Source organism: Apostichopus japonicus, chromosome 13 (genome assembly GCF_037975245.1).
Source record: "Apostichopus japonicus isolate 1M-3 chromosome 13, ASM3797524v1, whole genome shotgun sequence".
Taxonomy (NCBI): domain Eukaryota; kingdom Metazoa; phylum Echinodermata; class Holothuroidea; order Aspidochirotida; family Stichopodidae; genus Apostichopus; species Apostichopus japonicus.
The window spans coordinates 4,026,436-4,053,495 of NC_092573.1; the positions used below are offsets into that span (position 1 = coordinate 4,026,436).

The 27,060-nt window shown below is 36.2% G+C and overlaps 2 protein-coding genes across 3 annotated transcripts in view; one reads left to right on the forward strand and one right to left on the reverse strand.

Annotated features, from left to right (window-relative positions):
• LOC139979071 (uncharacterized) overlaps positions 1–11,641 on the reverse strand; it is a 63,111-nt gene extending 51,470 nt beyond the window's left edge. Inside the window, exons 1-3 of the mRNA XM_071989726.1 lie at positions 11,525–11,641; positions 8,975–9,109; positions 7,730–7,823 (exon numbers count right to left, since the gene is read on the reverse strand). The gene's annotated coding sequence lies outside the window, so the exon portion shown is untranslated. The remainder of the gene's footprint in view (positions 1–7,729; positions 7,824–8,974; positions 9,110–11,524) is intronic.
• LOC139979072 (uncharacterized protein KIAA0825 homolog) lies at positions 704–26,791 on the forward strand. Of its 2 annotated transcripts, none has more exons than XM_071989731.1 (24): positions 704–802; positions 2,029–2,214; positions 3,009–3,180; positions 3,529–4,255; positions 4,894–5,058; positions 6,185–6,366; positions 10,111–10,270; positions 10,764–10,816; positions 11,586–11,729; positions 12,948–13,090; positions 13,873–14,023; positions 15,288–15,478; positions 15,666–15,959; positions 16,505–16,595; positions 17,404–17,455; positions 17,864–18,032; positions 18,772–18,876; positions 19,576–19,712; positions 20,698–20,858; positions 21,451–21,595; positions 22,262–22,364; positions 22,946–23,049; positions 23,275–23,321; positions 24,344–26,791. In XM_071989731.1, exons 2-24 carry the CDS (start codon positions 2,078–2,080, stop codon positions 24,698–24,700), a joined length of 3,990 nt encoding a protein of 1,329 aa, XP_071845832.1. In that variant the 5' UTR covers positions 704–802; positions 2,029–2,077; the 3' UTR covers positions 24,701–26,791. The 2 variants fall into 2 exon arrangements, with proteins under 2 accessions (XP_071845832.1, XP_071845833.1); XM_071989732.1 differs by lacking the exon at positions 704–802 and adding an exon at positions 815–834.
• Positions 26,792–27,060: the final 269 nt, after the last annotated feature.

Here is a 27,060-nt window from a genome sequence, read left to right on the forward strand (position 1 = left end):
CTTGGCGTTTATCTTCTAAACCAGGGTTGTCCAACCTTTTACAGAGGAGGGCCACATGGAATGATTATGATGAAGGAGAGGGCCGCATGAACCCTATGCTCGATTTTTCGATTTTTTGCCCGAAGCCCAAGTCAACAAAATGTGAGCACTGCACGCGGAGCGCACTGATTTATTTTCCTTCCTGATAAAACAGATGAATAAAGTACAACCGCCCCCCCCCCCCCCTCCGCTGAGAGTGTCACACAAATTAACTGACCTGTATGCAGTTTTTTGGACCCAGAAGGTTCGAATGATTGATTATATAGCTTCAAATTGTTATCAATAAATCTGCTCACTAAAATTTCGCACCGTACAAGCATCTCTGGCGGGCCGGACGCAACCCTGCGGCTGGCCGGGCTGTGGCCCACGGGCCGTAGGTTGGACAACCCTGTAATAATCTACTCCCTCCTTTTCTCCTTTTTCTCTCTATTTCTTTTCCCTTCCTTCCTCCTCTTTTTTCCCCTCTTTTTTCTCTTCTTTCTTCTCTTTTTTTCTCTCCTCTTTTTCTTACCCGGGGGGCGCGCGCCCCCAACGCCCCCCATGGATACGCGCCTGATAATTGTGTACAGTTGCGACAAGAAATATGAGCTTTCTGGTCTAGCATATAAATACACAGCTGTTATGGTCGGTGTCGGACGTAACTAACGCTTTATTTATTTTTCATCATAAAAGTAATCTATACAAATGATATGCATTTTACACAGATGTACTGTGTAAGCTACTATTAATTCAAATTACAGCTACAACTGAAGAAAAGACAAAGGTACATGTGGTTGATGCAAGTGAAGTAACATTGTAAATAATCTTACAGCTATTGTAATCGCAAAGTGACAGTGTATCAACTTCTTTACGAATCCGTGCCGTGTATCTTCACACTGACATAGTATTAGTTATCCTAAGAAGTAAGAAGCTTGCATACGGTAGTTCCATAGTTAGTGCTATTTTAACCTTATAACCAGTTCCGCGAAGCGGAGTAAATTGTGTTCTAGATTTACAAAAGTATACGTAATTAAATTCTTTTGAAGGATAGCGGTGATGATGATCTCACTTATTTGCTCAGCTGTTTAGTTTTATACTTCAGCAATGTGATTCCATTGATGGTTTGACCAGATTCTGCCAGAAGTAGGCTAGGCCCTAATAATATTGTAGTGCCTTGGGGCTGGCGGGGGGGGGGGGGGATTAGCAGTACACTAACAGATTTTACCCTTTATGATTTAAATTAATAAAAGAAGATAAATTTGCGATTGATACAGTGGTTAAAAATTGACTTGTGATTGCAGCTATATATGTATAACTCTGCAAGCATTTTTGGATCATGCAAAGTTATCGTACACCACCATACTCTCAGATTTCAATGATAAACACTGTGGGCTAAACAGACACTTCTAATTTTTTTTCTATTTGCACTGAATTGCTGATGCAGTGATTTCTACATTGCAGCCAAGAGTAAATTGCTCTGGATGAAGTAAGGTTAAAAGACTGACACTGGTTTCATAAATGCGCCTAAGCAAACTTCAGACTTCATTAGCCTAATGGCAGGCCTAAGTTACTGTAGGCTATGCATAAGTTCATTACATACTGTAATTTATCTAATTCCTGGTTTCATCTCATAGAAAATGAAAATTGTTTTGAAATTAGGTACAGTTCATTTTACATAACAGACACTCTAATGACAAATCTGTGGTTAAACATCATTACTTATCATGAACATAACATGAGAATGGCAGTCCTCAGTACCAGCTTCTACTCTTTCTCACTGATATAATTGCCATTGAAAGCTCCTATTTAAGAAAACAATGCTTTGATGTATAACTAATCTACACTAGGTCTAGGCTAGCATAAATTTGTTTTGATGCATTGTTATATTCTTATGACCAGAAGTATATATTTTATAGTAACTCAGTACTGGAAATTTTGACACCCCCAGCATTACAGTTCAGTACTCTTAATAGGATATGTTCTTTCTGTGTATTCCTTCTTATTTAACAGATCTAGAGCCAGAGCTAGATGCACTCGGAGATGAGTAAAGTTTGCAACAATGTCTATTTCCAATGAACACCAAACCTCCTTTATGTTCCCGCAGGCTCTCCTAGCAGAGCATGGGCCACCAAAATTGGATGTCTTGTCAAATTTTATGTCAGACATTGATCAAAAGCTGTCAGAGAAAGATAGACAGTAAGTCAAAAGTGACCAAACTACTTGTGTATGTATGTTAGAGTTGTTGAACTCCATACTGTTCCCGCATTTGGCACTATATACTGTGCCTCCAATTGGCAAAGAAATTTAACATGACCAGGTCAAGAAAATCATAAACCCAAAGTTATAGTGTGCAACGTATTTTTGCTCTTGATGAGAACATTTTTAGGCAGCTCTCTATTTGGCGACCATGACCAAAATTTTGTTTCTAGCAAGGAAAGGCATTACTCTAGGCAATATTAATGTGCTCCTACATAATGTTAAACTGTGAAAGGATGGCATACTCAACTAAAGTTCAGTTACCAAGAAGGGGGAAATGTAATATTGTTGTTGGGAGTACTATGTGGAGATGAACAGCTGAAAGGTTTCTCTACAGTTTATAGTTGCATATTGCACTGCAAATAAACTTGATTATTGATAACTTTTGGCGAATGAACCAAACATGACATGCAGAGGGATGATCGACAATCTTTGTAATTAAAGAGAGTTCAATGAGCAATTAGCATGACATTTCTATGACTAAAATGTTAATTTTAATGTATTACAATGCATGGTTTCAAATAAGCACATTAAATTGGAATGTTCAAGTACAATGTCAGTTGTACAGTAGTTCATGTTAAGCCTTTGACATCACTCAAGTATGTTAATAGAGAAAGAGCTCTTAGAATTCATCACAGAGCAAAGCATCTAGGAAGCTATCAACCAGATTACAAACTACTTTCATCGTTATCCAGCATACAAATGATCTTCTTTGCCATTTTTGTGCCTTGCAGAATTGAAGAAACACTGGAAAAATTGGTGGAGGCTACCAATGCCCTTTCTTCAGACAACATGTACACTAACATCAAAGATGCCATGGATAGCTTGATTCATACTTCTGTGCTGGAAGAGTGTGCTTGTCTACCTCCAGACTCAGAAGATGTTAACAAGCTTCTCAAAATAATCGTACGTAATTGTGCATGAAATTTTAGTTTCCGCTGCAGTTATTGCACATGTATGCTGTTTTTGTTTTTTGATTTATGGAGGGGGGGGGGGGGAGGGTTTTCTTGATGTACAAAACATTTCTTTCATGGATTTCTCATATGGTGTTAACTTAAAAGGTAGATTTACTCTGTGAAAATCTCTTCCAACTAATACTTGAACTCGATGGGCATCCTTAGTAACATTTCTCTTTTAAATTGGAGGTTTTAAAATTGAGACTTTAACCCTGAGTTTTATTCTATTGCAACATTCCATTGTACTCAATGTAATGCCCATCTTATCTGATTCGGTTTGGTATCTCCTTTCTCTTAGATTGATCATATTGCAAGTCACCCAGGATCTGAAGGAGTTGTCTTTCAGCAGTTGCTACACATTTCGTCTCATGAAGGAATGACTCTTCCGATCAGGGCCCCCAAACTGGAAAATGTCGCTGCTTCAGCGCTGTCGCTCAACACCATCAGCGACACTATGGAGATCGAAAACGATTCTCTCTGGGAAGACGTCAGAAGCAGGATCAAGAAGTACTTCCTGGGACTGGTGCAGGCGATCAAGTCGGATGAGATATACAGTTCACGACCGAGCAGAGTCGAATTGGTGCAAAGCATGTGTCTTCTCTACCCAGTGTCAGAGATCTGGTCAAGTTATGAGAAGCAGAGATCGCAGAGAGTCGTCCACCTGACCCACGAGCGGTTATGCTCGACTGCAGATGGAGATCTGTCCGAGGTTCCTCCGTCGTGTCTCAAGGATATCTCCGAGAGACTTCCGACTCTGATAACCACCCTGAAACAGCTCATGCGGGAGGATTTTCATCTCTTTATGTTTGGAGTGTTTGGTCAAGAAGTGGATTTGAAGACTGCATTATGGAAGATTTACATCTCAAAAATAAACGATGAACTTCAAAGTCATTTAGATGCCATTGCAGCAAAGAAAGGAGAGAACAACCAGATGGCTAATGGGCATGCAGCAAATTACCCATCCATGCAAAGTCTGGCCGATGTAACATCTCAGATATCTTTTGATGATAGCCATAAGACCATAAGTAAGACCCCAATTTATGGAATATCTGTGTGAACGGATACGATTCATACCATAACTTAATGTGTCCAATTGTGTCTAAACAGTTTTTTGGGGTCCTTCTCAAGTTGAATATCATTGAGACATTATATGAGTAATTCTAGTACCTCGTATTGGCTTGTAGTTGTAAGTCAGTTACTCAGCTAGGGAGGGATGTTTAAGTCGGTGTAGCACATCATTCATATCACTGTATAGTGGGTAACTCTTGATGGTTTCCATAATGATTAATACGGTAAATATTTCATTTGACCGTCCTAGAGTTAAATGACTTGACCTTTGGAGACCAGACGTTGAATTGGTTGATGTCATGTGGTAGCGTACCGCATTTGGATTAACATTGTCACAAAGTCAATTGTATTGCAGTTCAATGCCTTTAGCCTTTTGTTTCCAGACTTGCTGTATTTGTCTGACAGTGAAATTCACTGTGCAGCATTCTGAATTAATCAGTCACTGTAAGATGATGAGTTGTATAGTTTTTTAACATTGAGCAAAGATGTGTGCGTACTTCATTCTCCTTGTTTAGTGACCTCGGTTATTCAATTGTGGCTTCCCAAGTTTGTATTCCCTTGTCAACTGTTACGATTACATCCCCTCTTCTTGCAGTTTCAGCGCCATTTACCATGTCTGACGATGAAGTGAAAACTTTGTTGTCAATCGCAGAGATGTTTTCCAGGTTGAATAATTTCTACAAGTCTTTGTGCTACCAAGCATCGTGGGACACCACCCTAGCATTTAAATTACCAGTCAAAAGCAAAGGCCATCTTAAAGGTGAATATTCTCTGACAGCATATTTTGAGTTTGGTTATAAACTTTGACAAACCTACTATGTTAAATGTTACTAAAAATAAGAATGTGTGAGTGATAAAAAGAAAGATCTAATATTTTTTTTTTCATCAGGTGAATAGTGAGTTAGTAATAATTCCATTTAAGTCTAAAACAAATTATTACGCAGATATTTGCCATATTGGTGTTAATCATTCAAAAAATGTCATCAAGAAGTTTCAAAAATATTTTACTTTTTATTTATGAATTGAAGTGAAACATGGCTTTGCATGGTGATTTACTACAATATTAAGTTAATTTATAATCAAAATGGATCACAGATTTTAATAACAAAATCAATGCCAAGGGCTGCTTTCATATTGATGCGTATGTGGATCCACATTTGTTGCTGTGTATTTTTTATATGCCCATAGTGCAATATTTGCAATAAAATATCTCAAAAACTAATAAATAAATAAGCAAGAAAACTATATAGAGGGGGGTGGGAATATATATACAGCACCTTAGATTACTGGAAAGAATGTCTTGTACTGGGTTAGAATGTGATATAATTAAAACAATGGGTTGGACGGGGGGGGGGGGGGGGTGGGAGGAAGGTTAGCAACAAAACATTAACATCATAGGTATTTCATTTCAACTTCTGCACATGGAAATTACCCATGGAGTTACCTTACTTGTGTTAAACAGTTTCTGACTCATCTTGGAAGAATTTTCATGAATACCCCAATTCTTTTTCTTTTTCCATGTAGTATAACTTTGGCATTTTTACCCATTAGTGGTTTTTTTAACCCCCTCCATATACCATTATAATCAATGAAAAAACTGTATGGCAGTTAATATGACGTTTGCATTGTTCTCTGAACTGTTTGCAAATTTTGAGTGATAATAAAATATACTTAATTATGCTGCTCAGAACACTGCTGGTAATAAGGGTTCAACCCATTGGGTTACGACGCCATAGATGAAAAGTCAGTGACAATGTTCTAGTGTAGCTCTAAAGGCAGCATTTCAAAAGAAACATTCCTACTGATGTCAAGTTTGTTTAACCTGTTGAGTCATCTACCCTTGTTAATTCCCCTAAACTAATACAATTTTTTTTTGTCAACCGCAGGAGTTTTGAAACACAAGAAAGATATGAAAGTGCAAGATATGACAGGGCCATTGGATTATGATAGGAGGGGTGTATTACCGGACGCAATCCCTCCTCCATTTGGTGCTACTCCAGGAATGTTAGCAGATGGGATTCTGGCCGCTGCTTCATCAGATATCGTCTTGGAAACACCTGCCTCTCAGGTCAGTAAAAAACAGTCATATAATCTTTTGAGTTCTCTTGCACTACAGCAATATGGTAAATTTGTGTATTTAATTTAGCCCAAACTGTAAGTCAATTAATAAAGCATTTGTGACAGAATATGACGATGATGATTAATTTGTGACAAATGGATGCTCATCAATCAGAGAATGGCCAATCTACCGACTTAAGCACACAGTCCAAGTCAGCTCCTCAAATAAGAAAAGGGTCTCTCGTATCATATATATTTAATTTACAAATTTGTTAATGACAAATGAGGGTCAAAATTTATGCTTGGGTGCTCTGTTTGTTTATATGATGCTAAAATAATGCTTTCTTGGGGGCTCTTAACAAGTCTGTTGATTAACATCGACAACTACTGTGATATTTGGAGTTGACATGATCATCAACAAATGTGTTTCAAAAGGAACAACATACGTGGTTTTATTTGAAATTGACCATTGACAAAGATATATTAAAAATGATCCTGCATTGATTTGCATCAATTCTGTAGGAGTATAGCAAGTGGTGATACTTTTGTACTTAACTCATCGCTTGCGAGACCTTAATTGTGGTTGTGTAAAGGGTCTAACCCTGCAAAGGCTTAATCGCACAAAATGATCTGCTTTTTACAAGCAAGTATTACAATAGAATATTAATACATTAAGAATGTCAATGTACTTTTGGGGGAAGCTTTATTTGTTTAATACAATTATAAACACTTAGCATAGTCCGGAAGCTCTTTCAAAGCAGAAAGACCTACTTAATTCAGCCATTTGCTTAATGTTTATGCGTAAAATTGTCTAACCACACAAAATGATCTGCTTTTTACATTAGTATTACAATAAAATATCAATACATTAAGAATGTCAATGTATATTTGGGGAAGATAGTTCTTCAAGACAATTGTGAACATGTAGCATCGTCCGACAGCTCTTTCAGAGCGGAAAAACGTACTAAAAGTAATTGCTTGAAAGGTCTTAATTGTTGATGTGTAAAGTGTCCAACAGTTCAAGTGCTTATTCAAAAATTATCTGCTTTAGACATTAGTATAACACTAGAGTGTTAATACATTAAGAATATCAATGTAGTTTTGGAGACGCTTTATCTTTTCATGACATATTGTCAACATTAAGCATATTCTGGAACTCTTTGAAAGCAGAGGAACGTAGAAAAGTCAGCTTCATTGCATATTACATTGTTATGCAAATATACGATAGAATTCATAAGGGATGAATCAGTAGTTAACTTCTTAGTGAAATAGGACTTGATATTATGACTAGTACACTAATGTGTGTATAATCTGAAAGTTTTGAGGACCTGCAAGGTTATTTTTATTTGTTAAAATTGATAAATGTTGCCTACCTTTGGTGGTTTGTATCAACAATCCTTGATTCTATCTGATAAAATGCTTCTACCATAAGCAGCCGCTTGCTGGAATCTGAAATCATCATAATCGCTGCAGAAGTTGATGAAAAATGATGACATGCAGAATTAAGTTTAATAATATCTTAACAGTAGTTTAAATTTTCTTGAAGTAAATAGAGGGATGGTATATTACACCTACGTAGATGTCTGTGACTCTGATATGGATGTCGCAGACATACTGTACAGTACAGACTCGAGGTCAATTGTCTGCACTAATACATACATGTGTAGGAGATTGTATTACATGCCACCTACATGAATGAATTTGACCTTCTAAGGTGGCAGACAAGAACATTATCTATTTGTAGTTCATCTTTTGTTTTGTAGTTTAAATTCTGTACTTCTTTGTAGCAGAATATCAACTATATGGTCTCAATCTGACCTATATATCCATGATGTAATGGATTCGTGGTTTGTCAACAGTTACTACTGTAAGTGGCCATTGATATGGTATACAATGTATAGATCTATTCAGTTATACATATTAGGTAGTAATGAATACAAGCAAAGCAATTTAGAGATAGAAGAGATTCCTTTGTGCTTATAATGTGTTCATGGTTTATTAAACAATATTGGATAAGATAAATTTTTTTTTTAAAAAGTCTGGGTATTGGTAAGAAGTAAACACTGTTTAGAAATAGCTTATATCCACTGCAGAAAGCCTGTATAGAAATAAAACATGAGCATCACTATTAGCTCAGATTGTAAGCTAGGGAGGAAGATGCCAAAAGACATGTGTATGTGAGGGGTAGGTGAGGTTAAAAGTGGTGGGGGAGAGGCTAGATAAGGATGTACTCCTCTAGACACATGCAGTATGCTACCTCTAGAGAGGTTGCTGCTACCCCCAGGATCAAAACATTGTGAGGGTTATTGATTAGGTTGTAAACAAACTCTTGAGTGTAACAGGTATGTTAGTCCTATGGGAATGGATCACTTTATAGTCATTTTTATTCTCATGATGTCTTCGTGTAACAACCAGTTTGACATACAATTAGTGCATGCAATGTAACCTCTCCACCTATCCCTCTGGCCTCCTTCCCCTCCCACGGTCCCACCCACACACTTACATCTTCCTCTCCATCTTACAACGTCGGTCAATAGTTTTACACGAGGCAGTAGTCATCTCCTTTCAGGGTGAAATAATTTTACATTTTAGACAACTGATAATTGATTCTCTCTCACCTAAATGTGCACAATGAATGATGTTGCACCCACATTTCAATATTTCTTTAAATGAAATGTTGTACTTGTAAACTTGGCAGCTGCATCAGTACAAGGTTATTTCTGACTTGGATTCTCTTCTTCAGTCTCAGTTTCCTTTATTCCAGTATAAATAGCATGAAATACAATTCATAAGTAGGAGATTATATAAAGTTATGATACAAAAAATTACAATAAAAAGGAAAGCGATTAAAGACATTTAACAGGGTAAAGTAACACAATCAACAGTTTTGAAAATTCAGTCGATTGTTTTTCAGGTTCAGTGTGATCTTACTGTAGATCTTGCACTATGGATTTATGGAAGATGATTACTTTTAATACTATATGAAAAGTACATTCCTGCAAGTTATGTCTGTTGATTACATTATTTTGCCATTCAGACTGTAATTCCACAACTTTCTCTTTAACATTCATTGCTTTTAACATTCACTATCGTTTCCTGTTATTTTCAAAGTTCAACTGGAGTTGAAGTCACTGTACTCTTAAAGTGCCAGCAAGTTAGATTTTATTGCATAGTGAAATTGAATTTGCCAAATGGTCCGTCCAATTTTTTTCTTTTCAGTTTCGCTGTTGATAACTTCAGTAGTAGATTAGACAATTAGATATAATGTGTTACATCCCTCTTTACTTGCCACGTTTTTTTCCACCCCTTTTTTCACCTTTTTTTTTTCCATTTTCAAGTACAAATTCCCTTTAAGTAAATTTGGAATTTAAGAGAAAACACTTGAGGATAATGTATCCTGTTATGAGCAGCATTTACTGTAACAACAAAATATGAAGAGGTAATGAGTTCTGTTGGAACATATGTGCGAGCAGTTGATAACCTGCCCAACTATTTGCAGTTGTTTTTTGCAAGACCAGCATCTCATATCTGAGAAAATTATAGAATTTGGTAAACATGTGTATAAAAACATAGTAATTAAGGGAAATAATAACTGCAAAAGAAATAGATATCCATAATTCAACCCTTTTCTGCTACTTATTTGGCAAATATAGTGATAATGAGCAAGAATTCACAATTTGTAGTTCTGTGAATAATCAATAAAGATATGTTTTAAAATACTTCCTTTTTTTTTTTTACTTTTTCCAATGTGCAGAAAAACAAGTGGAACTGGTTCTACCTTCTGGATAAGTTCCTTCCATCTTTAATAGAATCTTATTCAAGGCAAACCAAGGAGGATTTGATGTCCAAATTGGCAGAAGAAAATGTGACATGGCTTCAGAATCATCATTTGAATGCAACACGCTTTGTGTTTGGTAAAGTAGTTTTTTGTTGTTAATTTTTTTATGTTAATATTTGATCAATTCAGTGAATATTGCCCAGTTTGTAGTCATTCATGTCTTACTGCTGAATGCAGTGTCTGGCAAAGCAATGTAGTGTCCTGTCAGTAATATTTCATGTCTTACTGTGAAATGCAGTGTCTGATAATCAATGTAGAGTCCTGTCAGTAATAATCCATGTCTTACTGCTAAATGCAGTGTCTGATAAATCAATGTAGTGTCCTCTCAGTAATATTTCATGTCTTACTGCTAAATGCAGTGTCCAATAAATCAATGTTGTGTCCATTCAGCAATATTTCATGTCTTACTGCTAAATGCAGAGTCTTGCAAATCAATGTAGTGTCCTGTCAGAAACATTTCATGTCTTACTGCCAAAAGGTAGTGTCTGGATAAATCAATGCAAATCAACCCCAGTCTCCAACTTTATATGTCAATTTCTGATTTTGCATTTTTCTAATTCTTCTTACAGATGGCAGGGGAAAAGATCTATTTAAAGGGTTTGAGACTTGCCACGTCACAGAGGTATATTGATGTGATAGGATTTTATTCTACATTATTTTATTTTTTTGATTGAGGTTTTTTTCTTTGAGTGCTTGCTCTTTTAGTATTAAGTTTGTTTTACAAACTCTTCCAGTACACCTTTGGCAAAGATCTCCTATGGGTAGAAAAATTAAGCTCTTTAAATGTTATACATGAACCTAACAAGTATGTATTGTATGCAGATAAACTAATAGATAGTAAACACAGACTCTATATATTTTTTCATTTATTATTTAAGTTTACAGTCATGTTCAGGGCCAAGGCCCTCTCACACGACTTTACAACCCTGGTCATTGATAACTTGACACACCTACACACCAAAGTGTGCACAATTCAATCAATCTCTCCTGGAGCACCACAGTGCACCACAACCACATGTCCCCCGGGGGACTTCCCATAGGGTGCAGCCACAAACCAGCGCACGCAACTATATTTACAAGTTACCTCGCAAGTCCCCATTTATACACCTGGGTGAAGAGAGGCAATGGAGACAAAGCGCCTTGCCCAAGGACACAACGCAAAGATCTGTCCCTGGCTCGAACCTGTAATCCTTAGATCACAAGTCCACTGCCTTAACCACTTGACCACAACGCCCTCACCTCTATACATCTATACATGATTTTGAGCTACTAAACGTTTTCGTACTAACTCTATTAAAAGCAGCAATGTTTTTTTTTAACTCTTACCTACCTGAATCCACCAATTGACATTCCATGCTAACCCTTATATATTTATTTTTTTAATTTTTCAGAGCACAATGTTCCTCGTCTCCTCCATGGGTCTCCTCACCCCTCTGGAACCACTCTGGTTGGAATTACCCCTCAGATACTTTAAATCTGTTCTTGTTAATGTCAGCAGAGAATGTCTTCAGCATCTTGTCAGCCATCTCCATAAGGTTTGTACTAAACTTTGCCTGAAGGAAAAATATCAGTCTTTGGAATAATAGTACTGATACTCATTTAAACAGAAATTTTCCCCTAATGAACTATGGTGTGAATGAGATTATAAAGCAATGTATGGACACATTTAAACAATTTTTCAAATCCTTGCTGGAAACCAGAATCTCTTTGCCATATTCAAATTGAAGCTTTGCATTGTTTGTGAGCAAAAATCCTTTGAGGATTTGGTATTTCTGGTTTGTGAAATGACAAAGTAAGATTTAGTTTTGTTGTTCTAATGTTTCAAACATGTTCAAACTGTTGAACTGTAACATATTTTCCCTTGGTTGCACAGCAGTGATTATGCCGGGGGAGGGGGGTGGGAGCCTCCACCACCCTGAGAAATCAGTCAGATGCTGAGGTGCACTCTCGTCCATTGGTGGGTACGTTAACTAGTCGCCTGCCTCCTAATTAGCTGAACACCCATTAAACAGAGAAGGCTAGATACAAACTTTGTCTTCCTCCACAATCATGGCATGGAATTGGTTTCACAGAATTAAAAAATTCAGCTACACTGAGCAAAATGAAAAGCAACTTGCAAAAAATGTTCCAAGTAAGGGATTTAATAAAGAATTTACTGTGAATAAGATTATCAACCAGACAGAAAGTTAGTTTACATTTGTGAAAATACAAGCAAGAAACCGCCAAGTCAGTCCCCTGTAGTCCAAAATTACTCTGATTTTCACCTCATATGTACTGTACTTTGTTGTGACTAAAAGTTAGTTTACATGTTTGAAAATGCAATCAAGAAACAGCCAAGTCCATCCTGTGTAGTCCAGAATTTCCCAGATTTTCACCTCATAGAAACCGTGTTGTGACTAAAATGATTTCAGACAGGAGGACAACAATAAGTTTGGGCCAATCATTTGATTAAACGTGTAATATCAGGCTTGTCACCAAAATATGTTTCAGAAAGATCAATATTATGACCCATGGCAACAAACTTTGAGAAACCTTGCTGTACTATATGCTAGTTTGAAAATCCTCAACCTCTGAAAATACTTTTGAAGGTACAAGTAAAGATGTCAGCTGCTTTTAGTTTGTTTTACTTGAAGTCACTTAATACAAAATTAAAATTAAATTTCAGAGCACAAAAAAAATGATAACTTGGAGGAACTAAACTGTAACCTGATATTAAAGTAATGCTGTCTTTCTTGATTTTATTCCCCCTTTAGAAACTGGAAGAGTTTATAAGGCAGAGTGCATCGTCTGATGTAGCCATCAGTGTGAAGGAGTTGTATGTGCTGTTAGCTTCAGCAGCGTCAGTGGTTCTGTGGTTGAGAGGCTCGGAGTGGCTACGCGCAGACAATGAATCAAGGTAACTTGACATATCAGACGTTGTAGCTCCATCAAAATGCCTTTTGTTTTTTCATTCAACATCTCGAAAATGAGATGTTGTCCTTTTCTTCCCGCGGGTGTTAGTTTGATAGCATTCAATGTTTGATTTTATACCATTTGCAGAATGGAGTAAAGCATGACACCTGTTATGTCTAGAGTTTGATGTAGAAGATTTCTCCAAATAAGGAAATAAAGGGCATCTTTTGAGCTTGAGGCATTATGTCATGTGATGATGTAATAGGCAATTCCATTTTCAAAATTGTCTGCAATTTGGTTGTGCATCAGTAGGAGAAAGCAGCACCCAAAATAGTATATATTGATACAAAGATGCCACTTTTGGTCTGGTGCCATTTTATGAGTGTAACAGGCAAACAGTACAGTGAATTGCATCAGTAGAAAAGCTTTGATTTGTTGTTACTACATTCCATTTTGATCACCTAAAATAGAAAGACTCAAATTCTCACAGAAATTTGTGTGCATGAAGCATATACCTACTTCATTGAATACCAATTGCTGACAAGCATTTAGCTGATTTCAATTATAAGACATGTTACTGAGATTTATTTTTAATGTATTGTCAGTGTTTAACAGAGGTTAGAAGCGTGACAATATTAATTGGAAGTATGCAACATGTTCCTAGTTTTTAATTATCACCAAGTCGATGCAGAAAAAGCAATCAATACTGTTTTGTGTAGTCATTGAAATGTGACGAAACTGATTGCCACTTTTATGATTTAATCTATTTCCTTCTCTAAATTACAGACAACATTTTGCTGCCATGGAAACCCAGTTTGAAGAGTTACAGTCTGCATTATCACAGCAAATTAAGGAGTCCCACAACCATTCAATTCAGTTTGTGGTTTTACAAGATTCAGAAAGCCACCACTGGCAGGATCCAAAGGCGTTCTTTGAGGTACAATTTATTCAATTAACAACCCATTTATATCAAACGATGTCCACCCTTCCTTCCTTCCCTATGCCCGTCTCCCACCTCTGCCCATAATTATAGCAGGTAAAGTTGGCTATTAATTCTCTACCCAAGGATGTTTCTGACATTACACCAATCCTTGTTTTTTTTTTTTTTAATAAAACAAGACTGAAGATTCTTTTGATTTTGTTAAGTAAATGCTGGTATTATTTAGAATGTACTCACTGGAAGTGTATGTTATAGAAACCAATTCTGGGTAGTAAGTGCTAGGCAGACACATAGTGAGTCCATTCTCATACTTATCTTCTAACATAGTGAGTCCATACTCAGTACTTGTATGCTAACATCGTGAGTCCATACTCAGTACTTACATTCTAACATAGTGAGTCCATATTCAAATTTATATTCTCACATAGTGAGTCCATACTCATACTTATATTTTAACATAGTGAGTCCGTACTCATACTTATATTCTAACATGGTGATTCCATACTCATACTTATATTCTAACATGGTGAGTCCATACAAATACTTTATATTAGAGAGTCCTTACTCATACTTATAGTCTAACATAGTGAGTCCATACTCATACTTACATTCTAACATAGTGACTCCATACTCATAGTTATAATCTAACATAGTGAGTCCATACTCAGTACTTACATTCTAACATAGTGAGTCCATATTCAAATTTATATTCACACATAGTGAGTCCATACTCATACTTATATTTTAACATAGTGAGTCCGTACTCATACTTATATTCTAACATGGTGATTCCATACTCATACTTATATTCTAACATGGTGAGTCCATACAAATACTTATATTCTAGCATAGAGAGTCCTTACTCATACTTATATTCTAACATAGTGAGTCCATACTCATACTTATATTCTGACATAGTGAGCCCATACTCATACATTTCCTTATGCATGGGTAATTGCCCGTACACTGATGAGCATTTTGAAACCCTAGCATTAGATAGTAGGGCAATATTAAGTATTTGTACTTGCCTATAGAGCCTTGCGCTCGTACTCAAAGGAAAACTATTCTTGTACTGGCATTCATGTCTGGCAATAGGTATGGTCAAATCGTCAACCAAAACAAAACTCTGAAGGCTGAATTATGCCAAATTATTTCCTTTGGGATCATTCTTACCTATCATCGTAAGGAGATATTCGATATAATACTTGATCAGCCAGAGCACTGTGAGATGAGGTCTTCTCACTCTTTGCTTTTCTCCCAGGATGAAAGATGTTCCTTTTCAGTCCAGATGTGGAATCTTCATGTCGAGAAGCTGAGACGTGAACTGTGGGCGTGGTGTCCCCCAACCCAAGCCAAGGATATCTTCGGATGTGTCCTAGGACAGTCAGTCCAGTTTCTCTCTTCAAGATACAGCAGAGCTAAACCTTCTTACAAGAGAACCAAACAATTCAGGTGCAGTTATTTATTTATTTATTTATTGATTACATTTTTTCATTGAAACTTTCATTTTTCAAGGTATTTAAATATTTAATTTCATGTGGGTTATGAGATAACTGATAGCAAGAAAAAGTAGAAATTTGAAAGCTAGAAAAAGGAATAATTTTGATATTTGTTGATATTTTCTTGATTTGATTTTCAGATGTGACATTCTTCTCATCCTCTCGTCTACCCTGGAGCACCTCTTTGCTGCTGCTGATACCATCGAGAAGGTCCTACCGATGTTTCCATCCATTCAGACGCACCCCATGAGTCAAGTACACTGTCCATGTACTAATCTGTTGTCTCCCCTAGCGGTGGTGACTTCACCACTCCCGGAACTCTATAAGATCTTCAAGAAGGGATACGGCCAGAGGCAGAGATTCAGAGAAGAGAAACACCCGGATCCTTCATGGATGGGTTGGATCTGGCCAGAACTCTTTGAGAGATTCCAAAGGTATTTTCTCTATTTTTCCTTGATCTAAATATTGTTTTATAATTAACATTGTAGTTAAATAATATTCCAACATCTTAGACGAGTGTAAGTAAGTCAAACTTCAAATTTAATCATTTGCCAAGACGTTACTTTTGCAATTAATGAAATACTTGACTGTATTTTGTTCATGCAAGCCTCACCCAGGAGACGAGGCTTCTCACAAAATGCACTTGATTTACTGAGTAGTGTGATGACTTTTTTGAAAATCCAACTATTATCGTATTAGCCTAGTCATCCGTAAACATTAATTACTACTCCTTCCACTTTCAGTCCGCCGAAAAAATAACGGTGGTCTTGCCAAACCGAATGGGTCGGCGAAAGGTTTGAAAGGCTGGTCTGCCAAAGTTCGAGTGTTCAAAGTTTGACTGTTGGGTGGTCCACAAAGGTTGGGTAACTCTAAAGAAAAGGATAAGATTGTCACCTCAGTCAACACTATGGAGTAGAAGAAACTTTGTAGATGATAGGTCTATCTTCGACTTAACGTTAATTTTTTTGCCTCATCATAGTTTGTCCGAGATGCCCGATTCTTCCGCTGTTTTTCTGATTGTGAAGCTCCTAAATGCACAGCAATGTTACAACTACCCATTACTGCTGCAGGTTAGTAGCTTCTTATCTTATTGATGATTGTATAACCAACTACTATCTTTGCTTACCTGATTTTATTCTGCTGGTAGCTCAGGGAGTCCAGAAAGGTGAAAAGATTAATTACAATGAAACAGATTTCTGTTGTGATTACCAGTTTACAGCATGTAAGCTATTTTGCATACGCCAGCTTTGTAATCAGTAGCAAAGTACTAGTAGTATAGTACAGGCTCTCAATAAGCATCCTATTTGCAAATCTGGCTGTGAAGATATTAATCTTGTCCATGTAAGAAAAATGGGTCCACAATCTTACACTTTCATTTTCCTATAACTAACCTGGGCATTTTGGTCAATCAACTGTGTCTTATTATGGTAAGTGAATACGTGGATTTAATGTATACTACAGCCTCATTCCTCACAACTGCTACATTTGTTTATTTATGTGACAGGAAACTTGTTTGTGTATTTAAGAAACAGGAAATTGTTTGTGTATATATGTGACAGGACTAACCATCTGTTTTAAGAAAAAAACCAAGATTCCTGTAAACATTTAACGGTACCTTCATTTGTTGAAGATGTAACCATTAAAACGATGGCAAAACTAATCTGCTGTATAAGAGTAATAAAACTTTTTAAATGAATCCTCATCTGATATTAAGTTGTAAGTTACTAAACCTTGGACTTGCTCCACAGGTACAAGCAGCTACCTGCCTGTGTTATAATGCATCCCCCCACCCCTCCCCCGGCAATTAATATTTCAGTTTTTGTTATAAATTCTATAAATATTGAATTACTTTAATAGTCATCTCATTTTACCTTCCAGGCATTACTGATGAGAAATAGCCTTCTGTCATGCTTACTTGCCAGGGAAGTCGGTAAGTATTCAACTGTGCATTCATTAGCCATACTGTAGCACTGGTCTGTGAGTATCCTACTGTGCATTTATTAGCCATACTGTAGCACTGGTCTGTGAGTATTCAACTGCATTCATTAGCCATACTGTAGCACTGGTCTGTGAGTATCCTACTGTGTTATAATGCATCCCCCCACCCCTCCCCCGGCTTGTGTATCAATTAACAGTTTCTTTGTTTTTGTATTTTTTTTTGTATTTTTAATAGTGAAAAACAAATGGTGCCTCAATTGCAAAGTAAATGACGAAAATAACACCCGAAGAAGTTAGACTTTTCAAACTATCTATTGTTTCTGTTCTGTCACAATGGTTGTATGTTTTTGATGAAATTTTATCAATACCACTAATTTGATATTGTTTGCTTATTGCTCAGGTAATACAAAAGATGCAGTTGTGAAGTATGAGTATGACAACAATCCAGCCAAGTTTGAAGAATTTACGGATTACCAACAGAATCTTATCGTCAATTTGGGGAAGCTTCTTTCAGTTTGCTCGGACTTTCCAAAATCTCTGAGCAGCTTCCTGCTGGCCTTGGTGGAAAGGTAAGATCCTCTTTTGCCTCATGTTTTAAATTTTATTCCTGTATGGACTTATTTATTCCTTGAGTTAATGCCAAGGATGGGGAGGGGGGGGGGCAATGGGGGTTTGAAAATTTCAAGTCTTGTGATTAGATAGAAGGTAATAGTTTGCATTCTAGAAAGATAACCGAAGTGATGAAAGAGGGTTCATTTTTTTTTCTTCAAACTTATTTGTGTTCTTTTCAAGTCTCCATTTTTGGGTTCATAAATTTATTACATATGCTAAACCTTTGCACCAGTGAACCTTTATTTAGCATAATTAGCAATCAAGTAAATGAAATTAATCAAAGTTTAAAAACTACAAGAAACTTGATCACAGTACCAAAAAACTAAACGATTCTCAAATTGTCAAACCGGATGTGTTGATGTACACTCCTGAAGTATCAAGAAAACTTTAAGCATAAGCATAGGCTACGGGTCTGTTTATTTAATATCAGCAGCATCCCAAGTAGAGGGTTTCTTTTTTTCTGGGGGTGGGGGGAGGGGGGGTAGAGTCTCAGAATTGACAAATGCCAATGATCCTTTTGACTAACCCTTTGATATTCATTAGTATATTTGCTGGTTCATTTGAACTTTTTGGGGGGAATTTTTTGTAACTTCCAAAGGACATTCTTTGCCCTCGCATGATTGTTTCGAGGGTTTCATTGTATGAAATATCGGATTTTCTCTATTTTTTAATTTTTTAATTCAATTTTTAATGTAGGGAGTACAACTTTTCTGGTGGTAAAGTACAGGAGCCATTACATTTGAATGAAGCACCTCTATGGATGAAATGCATTCTGGGACTGCTACAACCATCATTTGTGAGGTGAGAACCCTTATTTCTCAATGTGCAAGAAACATTTGGATGATTGAACAAAGTTAATATGAACGAGCAAAACAGACAAATAGATGGACAAACAGACAGGTGAAGGGACGGAGGAATGAAGTATAAAATTGATAAATGTTCATATAAATAACCATTTGATATCTTCACTCAAAGGATAGTAAATACAGAAGGTGCAGATATTCATCCCAACCCTTCAAGTTGGGACCTTTGACACTCTTCTTTGTAAGAGTATGCTACCAGTGAATTAAGTGTCACCTCAAGATACTGAAAGTACTAAATCAATGTTGGTCACAAAGCACACCCACCCACCCATCCCACCCCCCCCCCTTTCAACCAGGTCACACTTACACCCCTGCTTGCTATGAGTATCACTTTAGATATGTTACTGGTTATAATGTTATTTATACATTTGTATCAAATATCGATTCAGTGTCTATAAACGTTTATGAATGTTGGTCACATTGACTCTTAGAACTACCCCCCACCACCCCACCCATTCCACCCTCCTTCAACCAAGTCACACTTAAACCACTGCTCAAAAGCTTTAGGTTTCCTTTAATAAATGCCATTAATATCACTACACTTTTTTATTGTATTTATACATTTGTGTCAAATGTCCATTCAGGGTCTATTGAAGAATCAGTTGTTGATGATTTTTGTTTGACATATTGATTTTAGATGTCTGGAAGAAGCTGCCAGTCAACTGCAGTTAGATGGAGCACCTTCCAATAATCCACCGGGATTTCTTGAGAATCTGAGACAGTTACCCTGCGGCTGCAGAATCAGAAGTAAAGGACAAATGCTAATGAAGAAAGGTAAACAACTTGAAAATCAAGATCAAAATCTTGATCTAAGTCAAATCTTAATCAAGATCCCAAAATGTTCTTTAACAAATAATAATAATAATAATAATATCCCTAGAAATATAAGCAGCTTTTTTTATGCATTGGTTTGACAAGTTTAGCAACCCTACCAAGTAGTACACAACATAAGATTACAGTTGTACCACATTCTTTTAGATTTTTTAGAAGAACCAGTTATCAATCAGTTTTAGTAAATTCCCAACATTTCATCACCCAGGCTTATGATATCTTTGAAAATCACATGCAAAAGGCAAATTGGGAAACTTGAAAATTTTGCATACAAATAAACTAATGTACATCAATTGATTTTAATTATTATTACTTTTTAACTAGAATTGGAAATTTAGGTCAAAATCAACTCAAAAAGCTGCTATGAAAGCAGAAAATTTTGCATATGTGGTAATTTGAATGAAATGTTGTGACTCTGACAAGCTATACACACCATTCAGGAAAAAGAAATGCCCCTGCTCCCCCACCCCCCCCCCCCCCCCCGGCCACATGGTCATAGTGTGCAACTGTTCCAGTCTATAGTGTAACTCTTAAAAGTTAATACTGCTGCTGTTTTTGTTGTCATAACTGTTTCCATTGTGAGCTGTCAGACTGAATAATCATTTCCAGATTTGTTTTCAACTCGACAGAGTTGTGGACCGGGCAAGTTCGTTAAAGGAAAGTCTTTGTACATGAATATATGATAGAATGAAACATACTGTTGAAATTAAACACCTATTTACAAAAGTATTGAAGCAGTGCAGACAGACTTCTCTGTTAAACCTATTTGTAGAAAGTTGTCATTCAAGTTATAATGTGATCTTTGTTAGTTTACTACCCATGTTATCATGTCTTGTTTAACTAATCAAAAGTTGATTTACAGATCAAAGAGGATCCATTTTTGTATTTTTTCTTTCTTTCTTTTTTTTCCATCTCTTTTCTTGTTCAGATGAGGAGGAAGGTCTTCTGGATTCCTGTAGAGCATTTCTTTCTAGTTTGCTGTCAGAAATTTCATCGTTCCCGTTTTCGCTGTGCATGTTCTTTCAGAGATTAGAGAAACTTCTGCCAGCTCAAAACACCAACCTACCTCTCAAATCTGTCGGTTTGAAGGCAAGTTGAATGAAATTGTCCCTGTTTACTCGTTGTTAATGTCACGATTAAAAAAAAAAATTGAATAATAATGTAAGATAATTTAAGCTTAAATGTCAATACATTTGTAATAGATCAGTACCAGATTTGTTGGAAAGGTATAGTTCACCTTACCTTCAGTAAAATTAATTTGAAAAACAAATAAGCAACAAATTTGCATGATTCTATCAGATTTGTTGTTGTTTCTCAAATGGTCTTTTGTGTAGACTGAACATTGGTTGAGTACAATACATACTTTATTTCCTGTGTCCTTTGTTTGTCCAATGGGAACTATATGTCCAAGAAAAACAAAAATTTAACTAGAAAAAATGCAAAAGATGAAATAAACCAAGTTTGCACGTGCTTCTGTTGAGTTGGTTATGTGTACCAGCTTCAAACTTATCCTGATGTATCTAGGATATTCTTCAATAATAAATTTTTACGCTACTTAGATTCCATTCCTATTTTCCTGTAGATAAATGATATTATGATTCTTAATATTATGATCTTTGCCACTAGACCCACCTTTTTCTTCTGTTGTATTTAGACTTGACTTGCATTTGTTCTTCAACAGATTATCGTTCAGATTCTGTTAATGTTTCTAAACGATGAGTTGGAGGTTCGAGTCCATCTGAAGGGTGATTTGCCTGATAAACCTCTAAAACAAGTTTGCCAGATTGGTCGCTTGGCGTGCATTGCTATCCTTGGACGTAACTTAGGTATGAGTAATGTTCACATATGCAGATATTGTCATATTTCTGAGAGGGTAAAGCCAACAAGCCATGGCTTTAAACCTTTAAATCGTTTTGTTACATATCGTTGGAACTAAAATTACTCTACCATAGTTCATTCCTCATAAGTTTTCTCTCAAGTATTATAAGACTTGTAACTCTGGATGAGTACTGTTCAAGTATTTGTTTGGCCAAAAAAGGGGAAGTTTGGCTGGTAAATTGATAATTGTGGTTGTCTTGATGAAAATGATAATTTCATTCCAGACAGTGTTCTTGTCATAAGTTCAAGCGTATATTGTATTTCGAAAAGTGACAGAAATCCTTGATGTACCATTGGTTTCCACAACAGATATATTTATGTTTTTTTCTGATTATTGTGACATGAGGGGTTTACATTACCTCAATGGCATTTCCATGCACAATGCAGGTCAAGGTCCTTAGTGATAAGTGCAAGACTTTTATGAACCTAAGCTCTACGTTCTCCTAATCACACGGCGAATCTCCTTTCAATTAATATAAAAAAAAATACAAGTTGGAAATAAGACACAAGCTGGACATTGTTGATTCATGCTTTTCCTTGATAAATCATTAACATGAGCAAAACTTCTACTGGACCCCATCATTCAGTGCCTACTCCTCTCCCCTGCTTCTCAGATAACGTGGATATCCCGATGGACCTTCTTCAAGAATTTGGTCGACAGCATGGAGAGTGGCTGACAGACACCGTTCATTCAATGATCGAACATTTTCAGAGAAAGTGAGAACACATCTTTATGCAGTCCACATTAAGATTATGAATTATCGAATTCAACAGTTACATCATGTTCATTTCTTGCATGTTCTGTGACATCTTTTTCATTTTGGGTACAAAACGTTGTAATCCAAAACTCACAAGAAAGGCAAGAGAGACTATATCCGACCTGCCAGCTGTTTTTGACCTTTATCAGTGCTGTATAGTAGCCTACAACTAAATTAAGAAGGACAGCTTGGCGAGACTTTTTTCCAAATTGTTGGTACTTTCGCAAAGATCGAAAAACCTTTTACACAATATTGGACGCAATGACTGCCTTGAACTTTTGGTTTAAAACTGTGAACCTCTGTAATTTGAAGTTTTATTACGGTTTTATCTTACGGTTTTAAAAAATTTGCTATTGGTGAGAAAGTGAAAATATGTCTTTAAGCAGTCCACATTAAGACTATGAATATCAAATTCAACAGTCACATCATGTTCAGTTCTTGCATGTTGTGTGACATGTTTGTCATTTTGGTACAAAACGTTGTAATCCAATATGGTTTAACAATTTTACAATTCCGATTTAAAAAACTTCCAATCTTCAGAGAGCTATCTCACCAGCAGGATATCTGCTTAGAAGATGCAGCTCTTGCCTACCAGGAGCAATATTTCTTGATGCTTTTTCAAAGTGTTTCATCGTACCCAGATGGTAAGTTTGATTTATCGTAAGTAAATTTGATTTTTAGTCTAACTTTGCGTATATGTTCTTACATTAGGTTCTCTGATATTTTCATGTGTAACTGTACTGATGAACATGATCTATATTTCTCTTTGTTTATGGTTCCCATTGTGAAACTCCATGAAGAATATTAAGTGGCTTGAATATCTTTCAATTTTATTAGATTGTGAATCATAATTTTCCTTTTCTTTGCAGTTAAGGGTGGTCTCGGAACGATTTACAGAGCAGTGACCAATAACGTTGTGAGTATATTTGTATTTAAATTTTAAAGTAAACATGTATGTTTGATTGTTTTATGTGAATGTATGTATGGCAAGGAAACTGTATTAATGTTAATACCAAATATCTTCTAATTGGATCTCAAATGCTGGTGGTTAATATGTTTTGTAATGAAACATTCCCTGTATAGACAAATTTATGCAACCTACTTAGCCAGTTTGTTCTAGCAGTGTCACAAGAGATGTTTAAAACTCTTCAACACAAATAAAAACCACTGTAGTCTAATGTTCTACAATAACCTCGTAGTTGATGTTCTTAGGTCTAGCTAATTTTCATATAAAGCTTTGGAGAACAATACTTAACAGTAACCATGTAGAACAAATTGAACAATACATCAGTTCTGGTAAAACACAACAGTATCCGTGAAGAACAATACATCAGTTCTTGTAAAACAAGAGAGTACCCATGAAGAAAAATACATCAGTTCTTGTAAAACACCACAGTATCCATGAAGAACAATACATCAGTTCTTGTAAAACACCACAGTATCCATGAAGAACAATACATCAGTTCTTGTAAAACATCACAGTATCCATGAAGAACAATACATCAGTTCTTGTAAATCAAGGCATTGCAGCGGGGAATGTGCCAAGTCTGAAGTGATGAGACACAACTGCATGTAGCTCAACCACAGTTACTAATATTACTGCACCAGATGTAAAAGACTCTCTTGGCTCTCTTAGCTGAACAACATCCAACCTGCTCAACACAGAGAGTAACCATTGTTTTGATATCCAATTTACCGATGTACATGAAATCTTTGCTCTAACTGAATCCAATCTGTACAAAAATAATTAATATCCTGTTCACTGCACCTTTGTATAGCTTTCATTTCGTATATGTACTTCATGGAATGTTCATGTTACTGGACTCTGATTTGTCTGGTCATGTGCGTTATATCTCTGTTCAATGGATCTGAAGAAAACATGATTTAGTTAGTTTTACCCCTTCCATATTTATAAATTTTTACTCCGTTTTCATTAAGGATTGGCTTCAGTCCGTCATGGAGATTCCTCCAATGCCCGTTCTCAGAACGGCAAATCCATCGATTCTGTCCTTCAAGTTCGATGGAGAAGACGGTGGGCGGAGCGAGCCCTTCAACCCCGTCAACCAAGTCAATAAGATTGGAGACTCTCCGTTCACTTTTGACACCATCTCTGACGTCTCTGTGGACTGGAAAGGTTTACTTCAGAGTGAGATTGGACTGACCAAGACAAGTTTTCAGCTGTTATTGTCTCACCGTCACGACATGCAGGACGAGACGTCATTGGAGGAATCCGAGATGAAAGCTGTCAGAGTTATCCGGGCCAAGTACAACCTGGACCGAGCCGATTTTGTATGAGTATGAGGACAACCGATTGTTGAATGATTTGGAAATATTCTGGTATTATTCTTTATCGGAGAGGGCTTTGGATTAGAAATTATGTTTTAAATGAGTAGTGGGAATCATTAGTCCTTCACAGACATTTCCAAACGAGCACTGGGTATTATTGTTTTTAATATCTTTTATTACTTTTTAAAAAGTAAAAGATGCCCTCCTAGGGATTGAACATGTTGTATCTATTCTTTATTTATTCTGATTTCAAACGATGGAATTACAAAATAGAGATGTTGCAGAAAAAGGTGAGAGGGATATATAAACTGTAGAATATATAGGTAATCTGATGTTTAACATTGTTCATACATATATATATATAGATATGAAATATAAATTTAATATATCAATCTCTGCATATGAAATTTGTGCATTACTGAAAGTGGATAATATGGTAGTTTAGGTTATGATGCTGAAGGCTCAGTAACCTTTGTAACCTTGCTGGCGTGTGGATGCGACAGCCGGCTTGTAAACACCGTACATGGCCACATAATAAAAAAATTAAATTCTAGAGTGTTATTACAGTGAAAAGCTTGTAAAAACGATATCTTAAGACCAATAGGTTGAATCAATGTTATACTGGGTACGTAGATGCCCCATGATGCGTAGATGTGCCCAATTGTTTGTGGTTCCCATCTTATGTATGTTAATGAGTGGGCCAGGCTTAAAATAAAATTCTTAAAATGTCAATATCTCTTCAACAGTATTTCTGATTAAGTTCATACTTGGTATGGTGATATTACTACATACTACATAGAAAGTATGTGCTCTTTGCAACAACAACTTTGACCTCATTAATATTCATGAGTTGGTGGGGAATAGGAATTAATGGGAAATAGTCAAAAACAGCTTTTAAATATCATCTCATCAACCACAAGTTGAATCAATGTCTTACTTGGTAGATAGATGCCCCATGATTGAAATTGGCAGAGGTCAAAAGAAGTCAACGGGTGTCAAAGTCTGAAATCCTTTTAATCCTTCATAATAGTTTTTAGTGGAACCATGTAGTGATTCTAGGTACAGATTAAGCATGCCAAACCCAAGATGAATAAATCCACAATTAGTATTTCTTTAGTAAAACCTATATACCACATCCTATTTCCCCATTGATGTTTAAAGCTGTTTACCTCTTTAGTAATGTCATGGGTTTGCTATTTCTTTGCTGTTTAGTATTTGAAGATTTTACAGTAGTTGGAAGGATGAAATTAATTTGGTTTTTTTTTTATGTTATGCTATTATGCAACAACATGTTTGCATCGTTTCTGTTATATCTTGAATTCAGTCATCTTGTTAACCATTATTCTGTTATGAGTTCATAGCTTCTGATATTGGCATTGTGTTCACTTTGATGTAAACAGCTATTATGTTATAAGAACATAGCTTCTGATATTGGCATTGTGTTCACCTTGATGTAAACAGCTTTTCTGTTATAAGTACATAGTTTCTGGTATTGGCATTTTGTTCACCTCAATGTAAACAGCTTTTCTGTTATAAGTATATAGCTTCTGATATTAGCATTGTGTTCACCTTGACGTAAACAGCTTTCTGTTATAAGTACATAGCTTCTGATATTGGCATTGTGTTCACCTTGATGTAAACAGCTATTCTGTTATAAGTACTTAGCTTCTGATGTTGGCATTGTGTTCACCTTGATGTAAACAGCTATTATGTTATAAGAACATAGCTTCTGATATTGGCATTGTGTTCACCTTGATGTAAACAGCTTTTCTGTTATAAGTACATAGTTTCTGGTATTGGCATTTTGTTCACCTCAATGTAAACAGCTTTTCTGTTATAAGTATATAGCTTCTGATATTAGCATTGTGTTCACCTTGACGTAAACAGCTTTCTGTTATAAGTACATAGCTTCTGATATTGGCATTGTGTTCACCTTGATGTAAACAGCTATTCTGTTATAAGTACTTAGCTTCTGATGTTGGCATTGTGTTCACCTTGATGTAAACAGCTTTTCTGTTATAAGTACTTAACTTCTGATATTGGCATTGCGTTCACCTTGTCAAAAGTACTTAGCCTCTGATATTAGCATTGTGTTCACCTTCATGTAAACAGCTTTTCTGTCATAAGTACTTAGCTTCTTGATGTTGGCATTGTGTTCACCTTGATGTAAACAGCTTTTCTGTTATAAGTACATAGCTTCTGATATTAGCATTGTGTTCACCTTGATGTAAACAGCTTTTTCATCTTTTTGTTGCAAAGTAATGAAATGCAACACTCAAATGTATCAAGTACTTACATAAACGTAGTGAACTTCCAAGAGATCTTCGTAGGGATTAGTTCAAGTTTTCAAAGTTTTCAAATGATGTCTG

Bases quoted from the DNA above. Each gene is read 5' to 3' on its own strand.
- LOC139979072 (XM_071989731.1), top strand. From the start codon at position 2,078: ATGTCTATTTCCAATGAACACCAAACCTCCTTTATGTTCCCGCAGGCT. The intron at 10,271-10,763 runs GTAAAGTAGTTT...TTCTTCTTACAG, and splicing joins TGCAACACGCTTTGTGTTTG to ATGGCAGGGGAAAAGATCTA. The intron at 17,456-17,863 runs GTAAGTATTCAA...CTTATTGCTCAG, and splicing joins CTTACTTGCCAGGGAAGTCG to GTAATACAAAAGATGCAGTT.